The 14704-nt window shown below is 52.0% G+C and overlaps 1 protein-coding gene across 2 annotated transcripts in view; it reads left to right on the top strand.

The window, feature by feature from the left end:
- CTIF (cap binding complex dependent translation initiation factor) overlaps nucleotides 1-14704 on the top strand; it is a 215513-nt gene that overhangs the window by 41945 nt on the left and 158864 nt on the right. For both annotated transcript variants that reach the window (XM_077777642.1, XM_077777641.1), the window contains exon 5: nucleotides 1903-1978. In XM_077777642.1, coding sequence (XP_077633768.1) covers nucleotides 1903-1978 — 76 coding nt within the window. The remainder of the gene's footprint in view (nucleotides 1-1902; nucleotides 1979-14704) is intronic.

Here is a 14704-nt window from a genome sequence, read left to right as displayed (position 1 = left end):
CCCCCAGCCCCACCCCCACCTCACTCCAGGGGCAGGACAGCTGACATCCCAGCCAGCAGCACACTTGGGCTTAGCTCCAGGCCATTGCCCTGCTGCCCTCTGCCCAGGGCATTCTCCAGGGTTCTCTGCTGAGCCAGCTCATGACCCACCTCCCTCCTTTTACCCCAGACCATTCTGGATGCTTCTGGACATTGTGGGCAGCACTCCTCTGGGTTCCTGTGCTGCCCTCTGTCGCCCTCTGAGGCCCAATCTATGTCTTGTTTTCACTGGGGTCAAGCCCAAGCCAGAGCCCATGCAGAAGTTCTTGTCAAATGGGGGCATAGACAGCGTCCTCCCGCCCTCCCCCACCCCAGTCTTGGTGGGTGATGCGACTACCCCACCTCCTCTGTCCCGAAGGCTTTCATAACCCTTATCTCATGCTGCCCCCTGCTGGTGGTCACTGCCTTGTCAGAGGAGCTTAGGACTTGCTTCCGAAGAGCTGGGAGTTGCAGACAGCAGGAGCCACAGCGGATTTATTTTCCATGACTCCCAGGGAGGTTGCCAGGGCCCAAAACACAGGAGATGCTCGGCAAACACAGAACAAATAAATACTCTGAAATTTGAGAGTTGCATTAATCCTGCAGCTGGAGAATGCTGCCGCCATCACGCTGGGCGGCCCTCACCATGCCTGGGTCCGGGATCGTAACAATGAGAGCAGTGATCACTAATCCGTCCTGGGCACCATTCCAAGTGCTTGCCTCATGTTATTGAAAACTCCCCGCAACCTAGGGAGGTAGGAGCATTATTATCTTCACTTGGACAGGAGGGGAAACTAGGAGGCGCAGAGAAATGAGCAACTTGCCTGAGCCTGGGTCAGCTCCAGAGTCTAGGCTCTGAATCCTTCCATGGGGCAGCAATAACAGTAGTAGCAGTAAAATAGTAGCAAAGCAGTAATAGTAGTAATACTAGTAAGATCGTTGTAAATAGTACTAGTACTAGCAGTAGTCATCCCAGTGCTACTAATATATTTATCTTATTATTTATTTTGTTATAATTTTATGTAATTATTACCCATATTTAGCATGATAGTATGTTTACCATTAAATATGGTACGTAAATATGGATGTATATATGGGGGGTGCTGGGTATGGTTCTACATGCTTAGCTACATTAACTACTTTAATCCTCCTACCACCTTATGATGTTGGACACTACAAATGATCCCCTTTTACAAATGGGAAAACTGAGGCCCAGAGAGGTCAAGTGACTTGCATCAGGTCACCCAGTTGCAGCCTGGCAGTCTGATTTCAGAGTCTGCCTAGTAAGGTGCAGACGTGGGTGTTTAATGGTGAATCGGGGCCCGCGTCTCTGGTCTGATGCTATGCCTGCCCACCGAGGGTGCAAAGACAGAGCGTTAGTATCCAAGTGGGCTTGCTGGACTGGCCCGGAGTCAGGCCGAGGAGGGAGAAACTCCTGCTGCAGGGCTGTGTGACCTCAAGAAGGCTGCTTGGTCTTTCTGTTCATTCATTGTCCCTTTGGTGCAATGGGGCAAGATGATGGGGTTTTGCAGGAGCTGTGACAGGTTTTGGGGTGCTCATCAACAAGGAGCCTAACGTCTTTGCTGGAAGGGTCAAGGGGAGTTTTGGTACCTCTGTCACCTCCCTGGGGTCCGGATGTCACCTTAGTGCCCCTTGCCTCTGGACTGCTCCCAGAACACCAACCTGCACGCGGTCCTTTGTTCTGGGGGGCCTGTGTTGCTGGGCCTGGGGAAGGAAGCTGTGCTTCTCCAGAGCCATCTGCTCTGGGTGGACAGGCTGGCCTGCAGGCCTCAGGAGGCCATCCCTGCTCTTCCTGCTCACCGGGCTGGGGTAGGATGCGGGAACGTGTCGACTTTTCAGTGCCTCTCTGTCTTTTCTGGCCCAGGTGTGGAAAAGGGAAGCTGGAAGACGGGGACGGGATCAACCTGAATGACATCGAGAAGGTCCTCCCGGCCTGGCAGGTAGGTGCAAAAGGAGAGTCTCCAACCCCCCAGCCGGGTCCTGACCTTCAGCCCGGGCACAGCCTGTGCGCCCCTTTGGCACCTTCCTCCAGCAGGATGTGACTGCATGTACTGCAGGGGGAGGTGGGCAGGGGTGAGTACCCACCAAGGTCCAAGGTGTCCCATCGTGATGTGGGGCGGGGGGGCGGCCGCTCTTGGCAATGCTCAGGTGGCGGGCCTGACATCCCCCAAGGGTGAAATGGGGCCGTGCTCTGCCAACTCAGCGCACTTGGAAGTTTTTTGTCCCTTGACCTGAAATCTCTGCGGTGTGGCATCCCGCGGGGTGTTCCTGGGACGGGCAGGGCTACCAGGGATGCCAGTATGGCCAAGGCTATTTTTAGTCTTCTGGAAAGTGGAGTTGTCCTCCGGGCCCCCAGGTGTCTGCTGTGCTGGCTGAGTTTGTCATTGACGGGGCTCCTTTCCCTGGATTGAGCCAGGCTCCAAGACAATAGGGCTCACTCAGCCAAGAGACAGCAAATCTGGGTCTCTAGATGCTTCTGGTGCTGGTCTTTGGGCAGAAACAGTGGGAATCTAGCTGCATCCGGGTATGGGGGCGGGGCCTGCCGCTGCAGAGTGAGAGTCGCTCTCCTATGTGACAGAGCCTGACCTGCCAGGGACTTGCCACCACACTCACCACGCCACCCTGTCCTTCTCTCTACCGAACCTCATGCCATTTCATCTGCACCCATTCTTCTCTTCCCGCTCCCTCTGCACTCGCCTCATTTTGTGGGCTCAGTGTTCATGCCTCGGGCCCACTAACGAAACACAATCGAATGTAAAGTCAAGGTCTCGGCAATCTGAAGAGGAAATTGCCTCTGGCTGGTTTTACTTTGTTTCTTCCACTTGGGATTTATTGAGTTTCTTGGATATGTAAGTTTATGGTTTTCATCAGATTTGGAAAATTTTTAGCCACTGTCTCCTCCCACCGCTGAGATTCCAATTATGCGTCTACTGGGCTTTTTCATATTTTCCCATGACTCACTAAACTCTGCCTATTTTTTTTTTTAAGTCTTTCTTCTCTGTTTCATTTTGGATCTTTCCATTGCTATGTCTTCAGGTTCACTAGTCTTTTCTTGCAATGTCTATCCCACTGTTAATCTTGTCCAGTGTATTTTTCATTTCGGATGTTGTCTTGTTCATATCTAGAAGTTCAGTTTGGATCTTTTTTTCCTCTCTCTTGCATTTTTCTCTTCTTCATGTTCCTGCTTTCCCTTATCTCCTTGAACATATAGAATCTATGTATAATGACTTTTGTAAGGTCCTTCTGTACTAATTCTGTCACCCATGTCATTTCAGTGTCAATACTAATTAACTTTTCTCTGGATATAGGTCATATTTTTCTTTGTATACCTGGTGATTTTATATTAGATGCCAGGTATTAGGAATTTTACATTGTTAGAAGTCTGATTTTTATTGGTATCCATTTAAATATTTGAGGCATTTCTCTGCAACACAGTTAAGTTACTTCAGAACAGTTTGATCTTTTCAAGGCTTGCTTTTAAAGCCTTGGCGGGGGGGAAGGACTTTAGTTTTGATCCACTACTGAGTCAATACCCTTCTGAGATTGCTACCAAGAACCCTGTGTATTAGGAGATGTTTCTTCCTCATCTGCTGGTAACACAAACTATTTCTAGCCTTGTATGATCTCGGGGGATCGTTCCATCTATTACTTTCAGAAAGTTTTCTACTAGCTCTGGAAGTTTCCTCATGCACTTGCACAAATTAGTGTTTGGCCAAAGACTTGAGGGTCTGCAGTTTTCTGGATTTCTCTTCTCTGGGGTTCTGCCTTGCAAAGTCTAGTTGCCTTGGACCTGAATTTTAAACTCTGTCCCCTTAACTCACTGAGACCACTAGGCTCTCTATGTGTTAAGACTGGAAACCCTCTTCCAGGCACCAGACTGGGGCATACACAGGACTCACCTCCTTACAGAGGGAAATGTGGGACTTTATGGTGGAGAAACCTGGCAGAGCCTAATTTGACCCTGTGACTGAGGTTAACATCATTAGCCACAGGATGGGTAGACACTATGTTCTGTCTGATGTGCCGCATGGAGAAAACCCACCAGCATTCCTGGGGTTTTTCTGCTAAGAAAGCACAGCCTGAGTCTGGTCATAAGACAACAAATGTAAGGAGCACTCCCTGCAACTACTTGGATATGAAAGACAGGAAAAGACTGAGGAATCTTCCAGGTTGGAGGGGACTAAACAGATAGACTAAATGCAGTATGTGCTCCTCGCTGAGATCCTGGACCAGAAGACTTTGTCGGACGGTTGGAGAATGTGACTGGGGTCTGTGGGTGGGGCATTGGGGTTACCTGGGCATCAGTGTCCTGACTTGAAGGGCTGTATGATGGTTGTACAGGCAGGTGCCCTTGTCTTGGAGAGATATACATTAGAGTATTTGAAGGCTATGAAGCTTCATGTCTGCAGCTTGTCCTCAAGTGTTTTGAAAAAGAAAAAAATAATGGGTATGTAGATGCATACATGTGATGAAGAGGAAACGTGGAGAGTAGTAAGTCAGGGAATCTGAATGAGGAACATAGGGAAGTTCTTTGTACTGTGCCTACAACTTTTCCTGTAAGGAATTCATATCCTCAGTCACGGCGTATAGGTCAAAGGCGTGGCATATCAGTGCATGAAATATCCTCCGGGCTAGATCTATATTAAGTCATTACCGCTAATGTAAAGCTAGCTTTGGTGCAAAAGATAGAAGGGTGAAGTACTCAGAAATTACTACTTATTGCTCCATTCCTAAATGTTTATGGCATTCATTACTGATAGAAAGACTATATTTGAGAGACATAGATCCAGGTGAGGGTCTCGATTCCCCTGCCCTAGGTGAGGTCTTGACCCCTTGATGGCCTTTGAGCCAGAAGTCTGTGGCGTCCTGGCTAGAAAGGTAACAGGTTTGACCATTTTTTCCTATTCGATGCCTGTCCCCTTGTCCCTGGGGAGCAGAGCAAAGCAGAGGGTGTTTCGTTCCCACTCAGAGACCAAGGAGGGCTGGGCCCCTGGCTGGCGGGGAGGCAGCAGAGCTCCAGGGTTAAGAGCTTAGTGTCTGGACCCCAGACATGGACCTTAGGGAATCCTGGCTCTGTCATTGACTCACCAAGGAATAGGGCTAGTTACTTACCCTCACTCTGCCTCAGTTTCCCCCTGTGTAAAATGAAGATAACGACAACATCTACCTCACAGGGTTGTTGCAAAAGATTGAGGATCTGAGTTCATGAGAAGCTTTGGGAAAAATACCTGGTGCATAGCAGGTGCTCCCTCCCTCTGACAGTGGACTCCCATAGCCTGAATAGGAGCGAGTAGAGGGGGCGGTTCCCTGTACCCCATCCCCACCCTGTGTACCTTTCCTAAGTGGCCTCCTAGGTAGTGGTGGTACAAAAAGGTTGCGCTAGAAGTCAGGAGAATCAAGCTGTGGACTTCTGCCCCAGAAGGGCTATGTGACCTCCCCTCTGAGGGCCACAGTTTACTCATCTTTAAAATGACTCAGTTGGACTAGATCACAGGTTTGTAAAGTGTGAAGCTCTTGAGGTTTTTCAGAGGTGGCCCAGGAATGTTACCAGGGATGGGCAGTGGTGGGGAGACTGGAGAAGCGGGCTCAGGGGCCACAACTTGGACTCATCCAGAATTCTGCTGGCATCTCTAAGCCAGCCTACTATGAATTGTTTCCTTTGAGGAAATGGTTCCACTGCATAACAAATTGTGCAAATCCTCAGGCCAAGGCTCCCCTCAGATTTCATATTCTAGGCTTTCTCTCTTTCTCCCAGGAACAATAAACCAGCAAGCACCCTGGTTCTCCAGGGCGACTTGTGACACTTAAGCTCTCAAGGTCTGCGGCCAGTGGAGGTCTTTAGCCCTTGCTCGTCTCCATTTCTATGTGGATCCACACGGCAGTAGCGCTTTGATTCTCATGTGCACACGTGCCACTCTGAATCAGCTTTGCCCCCAGAAAACTATCAGCAGATAAGTCCCTAACCCACGGTATTGAACCTTGGCTGCATATCCAATCCGCTTGGGAATTACATCTACATTCTGGCCCTTCCTAGACCCACTGCCTGCATTATCTACCGCTGCATAATAAATAGCTCAACATCTAGCAGCTTAAAAAACGCACACTGAGGGGCATCTAGGGGGTGGCTCAGTCAGTTAAGCATCCAACTTTCACTCAGGTCATCATCTCATGGTTCGTGGGTTTGAGCCCTGCCTCGGGCTCTGTGCTGACAGCTGAGGGCCTGGAGACTGCTTCAGATTCTGTGTCTCCCTCTCTCTCTGCCCCTCCCCTGCTCACACTCTGTCTCTCTCTCTCTCTCTTTCAGAAAATAAAAGGAATTAACACACACACACATACACACACACACACTGATTACCACACGTACTTTCAGAGGGCCAGCAATTTGGGGGCAGCTTGTCTGGGGTGCTGGCTCAGGGTCTCCCCTGGACTTGTAGTCAGGCTAATGGCCAGGGCTGTGGCCACATGAAGGCCTGACTGTGGCTGGAGGGCCTTCTTCCGTCAGGGCCCCCTTGCATGGCTCCTTCACTTCTACCTTGGTTGTTAGCAAAAGGCTTCAGTTCCTTGCCACATGGACCTCTTCATAAATTGCTCGAGTGTCCCCTCACACTGACAGTTGGCTTGCTCCAAAGCAAGTGATCTGAGAGAGAGAATGAGAACGGGTGAGAAGGGAGAGCATCCAACACAGAAGTCCCGATCTTTTATAATGTAATCTCAGAAATAACATGCTATCACGCTGCCACATGCCATATGTTGGTTGCACATGCCAGCGCAGAAGGGACCACGCGAAGGTGTGACTCTCAGGAGGCAGGGATCACCAGGGTACGGCTGGTGACCACACTCCCGGATCATACCCAGGAATCTGTATTTTTTCAAGCATAACAGCACACTGCACTATTATCAGAATTATCGATTAGAGTTGAGATCCTAGTTATAGCTGGTAATGCTCATGACTTGACCTCTTCTTGGATGTTCGTATTTCATATGGGCACCATTAGGACAAGGCTGAAAGTCTTCCTAATCCCCAAGCAGAGCTCTGCTGGTAGAATCTGAGACCCTAGGAGAGCACGTTGGGGTGATTTTTCTGAGTTTTCCTAGTGTTCTTCAAAGCGCCTCACGGACAGGGCTGGATGGTTGAGTCGTCCATCTTTGGGTCCTCAGGGTCGCTATTGGCATCTGGGGTGGACAAATCTTAAATGGATGAGACCACTCAATGCAATGTAGGCTATCCAGTGTTGCTAGCCTCAGACACTGCATGCTCGTCACTGGGGAGGGATAACCAGCCACGTGATCACCAAAAATATTTCCAAATACACCGAGGAGACACTGTGCACTTGGCTGAAGTCCACTGAAGGGGAGAGAAAGCCCCCCTATAGCCTAGTGACCCCCAGCTGTCCCACAGCATCTTGGGCCCGAGCAAAGAAGAATGGGCTTCCTACACTGTTTTTGACGACAGTCAGAGTTTGAGGAATAGAAGGAAACCTACATTTGTCACCCGCAGTTAGTTAACTTTATCGGCAGTTGAGTAGTTAACTTCAATAGTTAACCTTATCTGAAGTTCCGCTTTCCTCGGTCTGTTACCCGAGGTCAGCTCTGGCTCTGGCCGGGAGCAAATGATCCTCCTGCTGTGTAGTCAGAAGGACAGCGGTCCCAGGGCCTGCGTCACTCCCCTCGCTCATGTCACCACCACGCAGGCGTCTTATCACCGCATGTCATCCCAGGGAGGGTGAGTATAGGATAGTGAGATATTTTGAGAGAGACCCCACATGCACATAACTTTATTACAGATGTTGTTATAATCATTCTATCTTGTTGCTCTTACTCTCTTACTGTGCCTAATTTGTAAATTAAACTGTATCATAGTGTGCATGCCCAGGAAAAAAAATATAGTGTGTGTGTGCGCATGCGCTCACACTTCAGTACTATCCAAGGTTTCAAGGCTTTATAAGTCATCTCTGGAGTCCTGGAATGTGTCCCCGGAGGAGGGGAGGGGACGACCTTCTTGCCTCCCTTCCTCACCGGGAGGAAAACAGGATGAAGGGAGAGACTGGCCTGCAGATCACTGCCCATCTGGCCTTCATTTCTTCCACCCCATGAGGAGACGCATTAGAGCTGCAGGCCGCTCTGTCTCTTCAGCATCTCCCCACACGGTAGAGGCCCGGGTACCTCCCTATACAAACCCCTTGTACATAGGAGCCTTTGTGACTTGTCCCAACCCACCTGGGACTTGCCCAGGTCAGAGTCCTCGTTCCTGTAGGGTGAGNCTGCTCCTGGAGCTGTTCTCTGGGACTTGAATGATGGCCGAGGACGGAGCAGAGCCCCCAAGGGCCCCCAGGCTTTAATGACTGTTGTAGATTTCCAGGAAGCTCTGGCCTGTCTCTCACTGGGAGTTGCACACGGGGTACTTGTCACCGTGAGTGGCCCTAGGTAGGAGTGCCCCAGTCAGGTCAGATTCTGACACCTGGGTATCTGGCCAAACTCCTCCAGTCAAAGCCAAGGACCCTATCCCTGATGACCCCACCTGGCTGTATTTCCACAGCAGGACCCTGGGGGACCCCTATGCTGGGACTGCTGGGACCATGTCCCTGGAGGCACTCAAGGGCCTGGGAGCAACAGGTGCCCACATCTTCTGGGTATAGTTCTTTACCCATAAAAGGCATTTCATCGGTTCATAAGGACTGATGCTGGTGATATTGACTGTCCCTAAGGCCTGCCTCCCTGGGGCGGGGGCTGGGGGGGTGGGTGATAGACAGCAGCCAGATCTTAGCGTCCGTGACCACCCAGCAGCCTCCAGGAGCTGCAGCTAGCATCGCTCCCCCACACTGCTGATTGGGGGAGGGCTGCTGGGGGCTCTGAGTGCGGCGACATGGATTTGGGGGATCATCCATCATCGTTCTAGGTGGTAAAGCCATAGGGCAGGGCAGAAGCTCACACAGTGGGACCTAGAATGGAGTCCTAGGGATCCCGCCTGCCTTTTGGGGCTCTCTGTTGGAAACTGTGTGAGGGTGGGATGGGGTATGCCGGCCCGCCATGTTGGCTGTGATGTGGTCTCTGCAGCGTGGCCCCAACTCAGGAGTGTCAGGAGGCCACGCAGGGACACTGGCTGCACTGACATCTGCTCCCACTAGGGGACACCAGCGCGCCGCTCCTCCGTGTGGTTTGCCTTCACAAGTCCCTTGTCCCAAGCAGCCAATGTGTCCTTGCGTCCTTATTGGTGCTCAACATGCAAAAATGTCAAAAACATGACGCAGGCCAGTGCTTAGGCCCTTCCTCCCCAGAACAAGGGAGGGGATGAGGTGGTAAAGGAGGTGGTCACACAGAGGTGTAGGGAAGTACCTGTGTGACTCCAATGTGGTCCTCTCTGAAAAGGCGTGACATTTCTCCGGGGGTCCTCCCCCGCCCCTCAGGCCCCTGGGAACACAGGCTGCTCCCAGGAAGGCACACTCCTTCAACCTCTATCAGCCACACAGACAGGGAGCGTGCCTTCCCATGGAGTGAGGGGTGCCAACAGCATTCCCCCCACACCAGGCATCTTGACTGGGGCCTGCCGGGGAGGCTCCCACTGGCGTGGGGTTGGGGCCCTACAAAGCCTTGGCTTCTGCCCTTGGAAGAACAGACGCTGGCAGTCTGCATGGAAGGGAAAGATGGAGCTCTATAATCCGAGCCAAGTTCAACTCAACTAAGTTCAATGTGAAAAGCAAGGGAATCAACTCTGAATAGACCCGAGATTACTGTCCAGACCCCACCCCAAGGCTCCTTCCCCCTGAGGTGTGGTAATGTGCTGAGCAGTTTCTCCTCAGCGTCTCCTCAGGTTATGGAGCACAGGGGACCCCACATCCTCAGGGCCCTGCAGAGATGCTGCCTCCCTGTTCCCCAGCCAGCCTGGGAGGCTTCCGTCTTCTACAAAACCCCAGTTGAAAGGCCTTGCTCTTGAATTATCCTACATCTCGCCCAAGCCTTTCTTTCCATTTGGACATAGTGTGATCGTTTTTCTTGAGCTCTGTCAGACAAACGTGCTGTCCGCTGCCTTTTGTCTGACAATAGGAACTGCATAACCCGACTTATTTCCCTTTTTGCCTTCCTGTTAGGAAATTTTGAAACTAAATTCTGTGTCTGTCTGCAGTTAATTATGAGCTCACTGTGACCTGGTCAGGTCCCCTGCTTTGATCCTCTGATGACTGGCCCGGTTGAGTGGTAGATAATGTAGAATCCCACCGTTGTGAGGTCGGCATGGCACGCGGCTGAAGAACGAGCGTTTATTTCTACATCAAGTGGGATTTCGGGCCTCACAGATGTGCCCATGTTTCTCCCTACTGAGGGGCCCAGCAGAGCCAGGAAAGGGGAAGTCAGAGTTCAGACCTCATGCGAGCGTCCAAGGTGATCCCTTCACGCAGGACCCAGAGAGGGAGGGGACAGGCCCGCTAAATTAGGAGTCAGCGAAGTTTGGAGGGAAGCGCCCCAGACCCCTGCTTGGCCCCAAATAAGGACAAGATGAGAATCTCTGCCACCTCCATCCTTCCGAGGGGCAAATGAGCTTTCAGGATGAAAATCACTGCTCTCCTGAATGGTGATCAGGGTTCCCCCACGCCACCGGGCGCTGGGAGGAATGAAAATGGTGGCCCTTGCAAGAGCAGCCTTGTTCCTCCAGCAGGTGGCGCTGTTGCCGTTTGGAAACAAGGCTGGTGGGAAAGGGCCGCCCCACTGGATTGAAGTTGCTGTAGCCCAGTTCCCAGCCCTCCAGATGGGAAGGAGTGACTTTATTGTTCCCTAGAGCTATGCCAGCTCTGTTGCTAAGTCTTCTGGAAACTTCTAGGATATGCTAACTCACAGGCCTAAGGATTAGGCCTTAAGGCCTTAACCCAAGATGCTGAGGAACAGCCCTGTGAAAACCAACCCCCCTTGGAACCCCCAGACGTGTCCTCCTCACCAGGTGCTACTTCATGTCCCCTCTTGGCCCCACCGGAGGTACTGTCTGACTTCCTCTGCTGGGTCCACCGGTACTGATTGAGCACCTTTCCAGGGACAGGCATTAGGCATTGTCTTAGCCATAATGGACTGAGTTTGAATCCGAGTGCCAGCCACCTTTCTGGTGGACCGGGACATGGAATTCTCCTAGCGTCCCCTAAAGGAGCATCCAACAATAACTGTACTGCGCCCACAGTCACACTGCACACTTTGCCGAGTGCTTTCCACGCTGCAGGAGCTGTGACCATGCTTCCTCTTTCTTGTCTTGCTTATCCCCACAGTGCCCCTGGGGAGTGCAGACAAGGTGGTCTCTGGCCAGATGTCACCCTCTCAGTAGGCCTTTGGAACACCCCGTCCTACCCCTCCCCGCCTCCACTTTATTCTTCTCCTTTGCACTCATCGTACATCTGCCTTCTTCATTTTGTGGTCTGCATTCTCCCACTGGGATGTCAGCGCCACGTGGGTGCACACAGGTGCTCGTGAAATGTTTGGTAAATGACTGAAAGGGAGCAATGACTTGCTCCTGTCCCAGAGGGACTCACCAGCAGCACCGCAGTCCAGAACCCATCCCTCCTTCATAGGGCCCCACAGGAGTCGAGCGCTGCCTGAGCTAGTGTCTGTGTATATCCTTCCTGAACTCATGTAACTGCCCCCTGAAACGTACATACCACTATCCCCACCGCTTCACAAATGAGAGAATCAAGATCAACCACTTTGCCCCAAGTTGCGCGGCTTATAAACGGGGGAGCGGAAATTGGAATGCAGGCAGCCCGACTCCTCCGGCACCCTTTATAAGGAGTGTCGACAAGGAGGAAAAGGTGCTGGAAAACTATTTTCTATATTCTAGGCGACCATAGTCACGTACGGCAAGTTAAGGAGGATTGTCATTTCCTTAATAAGCAAGAACAAGAAAATGGATATCTTTTTTTTCCCCTCTACTGCTGAAGGCACTAAAAATGGAAAGAGAGAGAGAGAGAAACCCCACTGACACCTTTGAAAGAGGAAGAGATGTGGTTTTTACTTTTTTTTAAATCAGTTTCCAGTGCCCTCCCCCACAATCTCCGCTAAACCAAGATCCCGCACCAGCTATCAAGGGGGAATGCTTACCTAGGAGACCCCCTCCCTCTGTCTCTCTGGCCACCTCCCCCCAACCCCCAGAGCTTCCTCCCTCAGGACAAAAATAGGTGCCCGTACAATAAAGGAGGAGACCAGGAGTTCCTCATTCCATGATTTCCTGTCTGAGGCCGCCAGGTAGCAAGGCCCATTGGGAATGGGCAACGTGCTCCGTAAGGCAAGCCTATTTTTATTTTTGTTGTTTGTGAGTTTTTATAAGCAGTCACTACTTTGGGGGCGAAGACTTTTGTCGGTGACAGCTAAGGAAGTTCCTAGGGAACAGGCCGCAGCCAAGTCTGCAGTGGGTTCCCACGCAGCCTCAGAGGAGCTGGGACTAGAGGGAGCTTTCTGGCCCCAGGGTGTCCCCCAGGCGACCACTGCCTCCCTGACACATCAGCTTGGATCGTCTTGGACCTTCAACAGGAATGGCAAAGTGACCCACAGACCGAGTGCAGCCCTCTAGCAGGTTTCTGCAAATAAAGTTTTATTGGCACGCGGTCCACCTGATTGCTCACTGTGCCTGCGTTTGTGCCACAAGGCAGAGTTGAGTACTTGCAATGGAGCCCTACAACCTGCAAAGCCTAACGTAGTTACCACTTGGCCCTTTATAGAAAATGTTTGCCAAGCACTGATCCAGGACATACACAGCAAAAAAGGCCCGAGAGTTAAAACAGCTGTCAAAAATCCTCATGTCCATTGGCTCCTGTCGTCCAAGAGCCCTTTGGTTCCACGTACAGAACGTTGTGAAGGTCACCCCAAGTCATTCTCTCCCAGCTTCCATTTCTTCAGCTATAAAATGGGACCGTACATCTGTCTGACTTACATTGCAAAGCTATGCTGAGGATCAAAATACAAACCAGGTTATACAATGACAGCTCTTTATTAACGGAAACACTGCTCTATGTATATGACGTGGCCTTACTAAGTGGCATAGTGGGAACTGGTGAGCTTGACGGGCGGGAAACGTGGCTGGGAACCAGCCTGGGGGGCCCCAGGGTGGAGAGCCTGTTGTTTCCCCAGCTCCTTCGAAGTCCGAGCTCTCAGAGAACAACCGTCCGTCTGTGTAGGACATAGGCCTCACCAGCCATGCCCACCCCACTCCTCACACCTGCTCTGTCCTTACCTACCCCCCCAAACCCAGATCTGCCCCCTCTTTCATGGCCCCATTCACCCTTTCCCTCCTTCATGAAACCATCCTTGACGAAACAGATCACCCCAGTGCTCAGAGCTTCACGGACATTTGGAGGACTTGATTCTGGGCCAGTTGTGAGGCTCTCCGGTTGTTTCTTGCCTCTCCCTGTGTTTGTGCTTCCCGGAGGAGGCAGACCTCAACCTGGGCCCTAGTGGGCAGCCAGGGAGGCTCTATAGAGATGAAAGAAAAAGTATGGCATTCAGGGCTGCAGAAGTAAGTGAGAAATGGTTCAGAAGCAGTAGAGGCCATGGAGAATGGGGGCATCTGGGAGTCTTGAAGGGACATTTCTGTAAGTAGAGAGACCTATTGATGCAGGTCTCTGTGGCCTTGGACTTGACCAAATAAGAGACTCAGTTGAATGTTCTTGAACAGCAAAGTGCATGATGGTCAGAGGATTTAGAAAGCCAAGGGCTAGGGCCTGACCGACCTTCTGTTCCCTTCCTGGGATCCACAGGGAATTTCTAGGACCGTACACATCTTTCCTCGGTGACCAGGAAAGGAAATTTTGTTACTTTGTTAGGACAGGCCAATGTCTCTTAACCACAGGACCTGCCCCACTGGAGAGGTCATCTGGTCCATGTCCTGCTTTGAGCCAGACCATGTCCAGAATCCTTTGCCAAGTGCCAGAGGGCTTGATCCGTCAGGTGGGAGGGAACATTGGGGGTGGAGGTGGCGGGTCCGAGTGAGGCCAGACTGAACGCTGCCTCTGCCAAGGCCACGGCTGGGCCCCGGCCATCTCACAAAGAAAAGGAGCCTCTCCGCCCAGCCCTGCTAGGGAATGGCATGGGATTCGGACGAAGAAGCCAGTGGAGGTTCCCGATGTCCAGAGCTGTGAGCAGGCCCTAAGCCCACCCAGGGGCCCTGGCTACTGGTGCTCAGAGGCAGGTCCACCCTCCTGCACACACACACACCCACCAGTGACGCAACAGTCCTGCCAGGGGAGGCCTCCAAACCCAAGGTGAGCAGGAGCACCCCACCTGCAGCCCAACTGCCCATTCCACGGCTGGCTTCACAGCCCTGGCCTGCTTGGCGATGCCCTGGTGACGTGGGCCAGTCCTAGTTAAACCGGTTGCGTTCTGGTCCAGCGCCTTCCCTCCTCTGTCTTTGGCCCATGTGAGGAGCAGCGGAGGCTAGAGGAAGAGGAAGGTGTTGCGAAGGGTGTGAAGCATCCATTATTCCTTTATTAGCCAGTGTGCCATTTCTGGTCGCGTTCCCCTTCCTGGCGGCAGTGAGCTTGGGGGCGGAGAAACCCGGTTATTTTCGTTTAGCCCCGCTTCTCACTGGGAGTAGTCAGAGGCCGCAGGCAGAGGGGGGTGGGGGCGGACAGGACTACGTGCTCTCCAGCAGGCGTTTGTGAATGGGCCCCGGCTCCCAGGCCACCCGATAGGAGGCAGCACCC

This window comes from Crocuta crocuta, unplaced genomic scaffold (genome assembly GCF_008692635.1).
Source record: "Crocuta crocuta isolate KB4526 unplaced genomic scaffold, BGI_CrCroc_1.0 scaffold36, whole genome shotgun sequence".
Lineage (NCBI taxonomy): Eukaryota > Metazoa > Chordata > Mammalia > Carnivora > Hyaenidae > Crocuta > Crocuta crocuta.
This window is presented reverse-complemented; position numbering and strand designations above follow the sequence as displayed.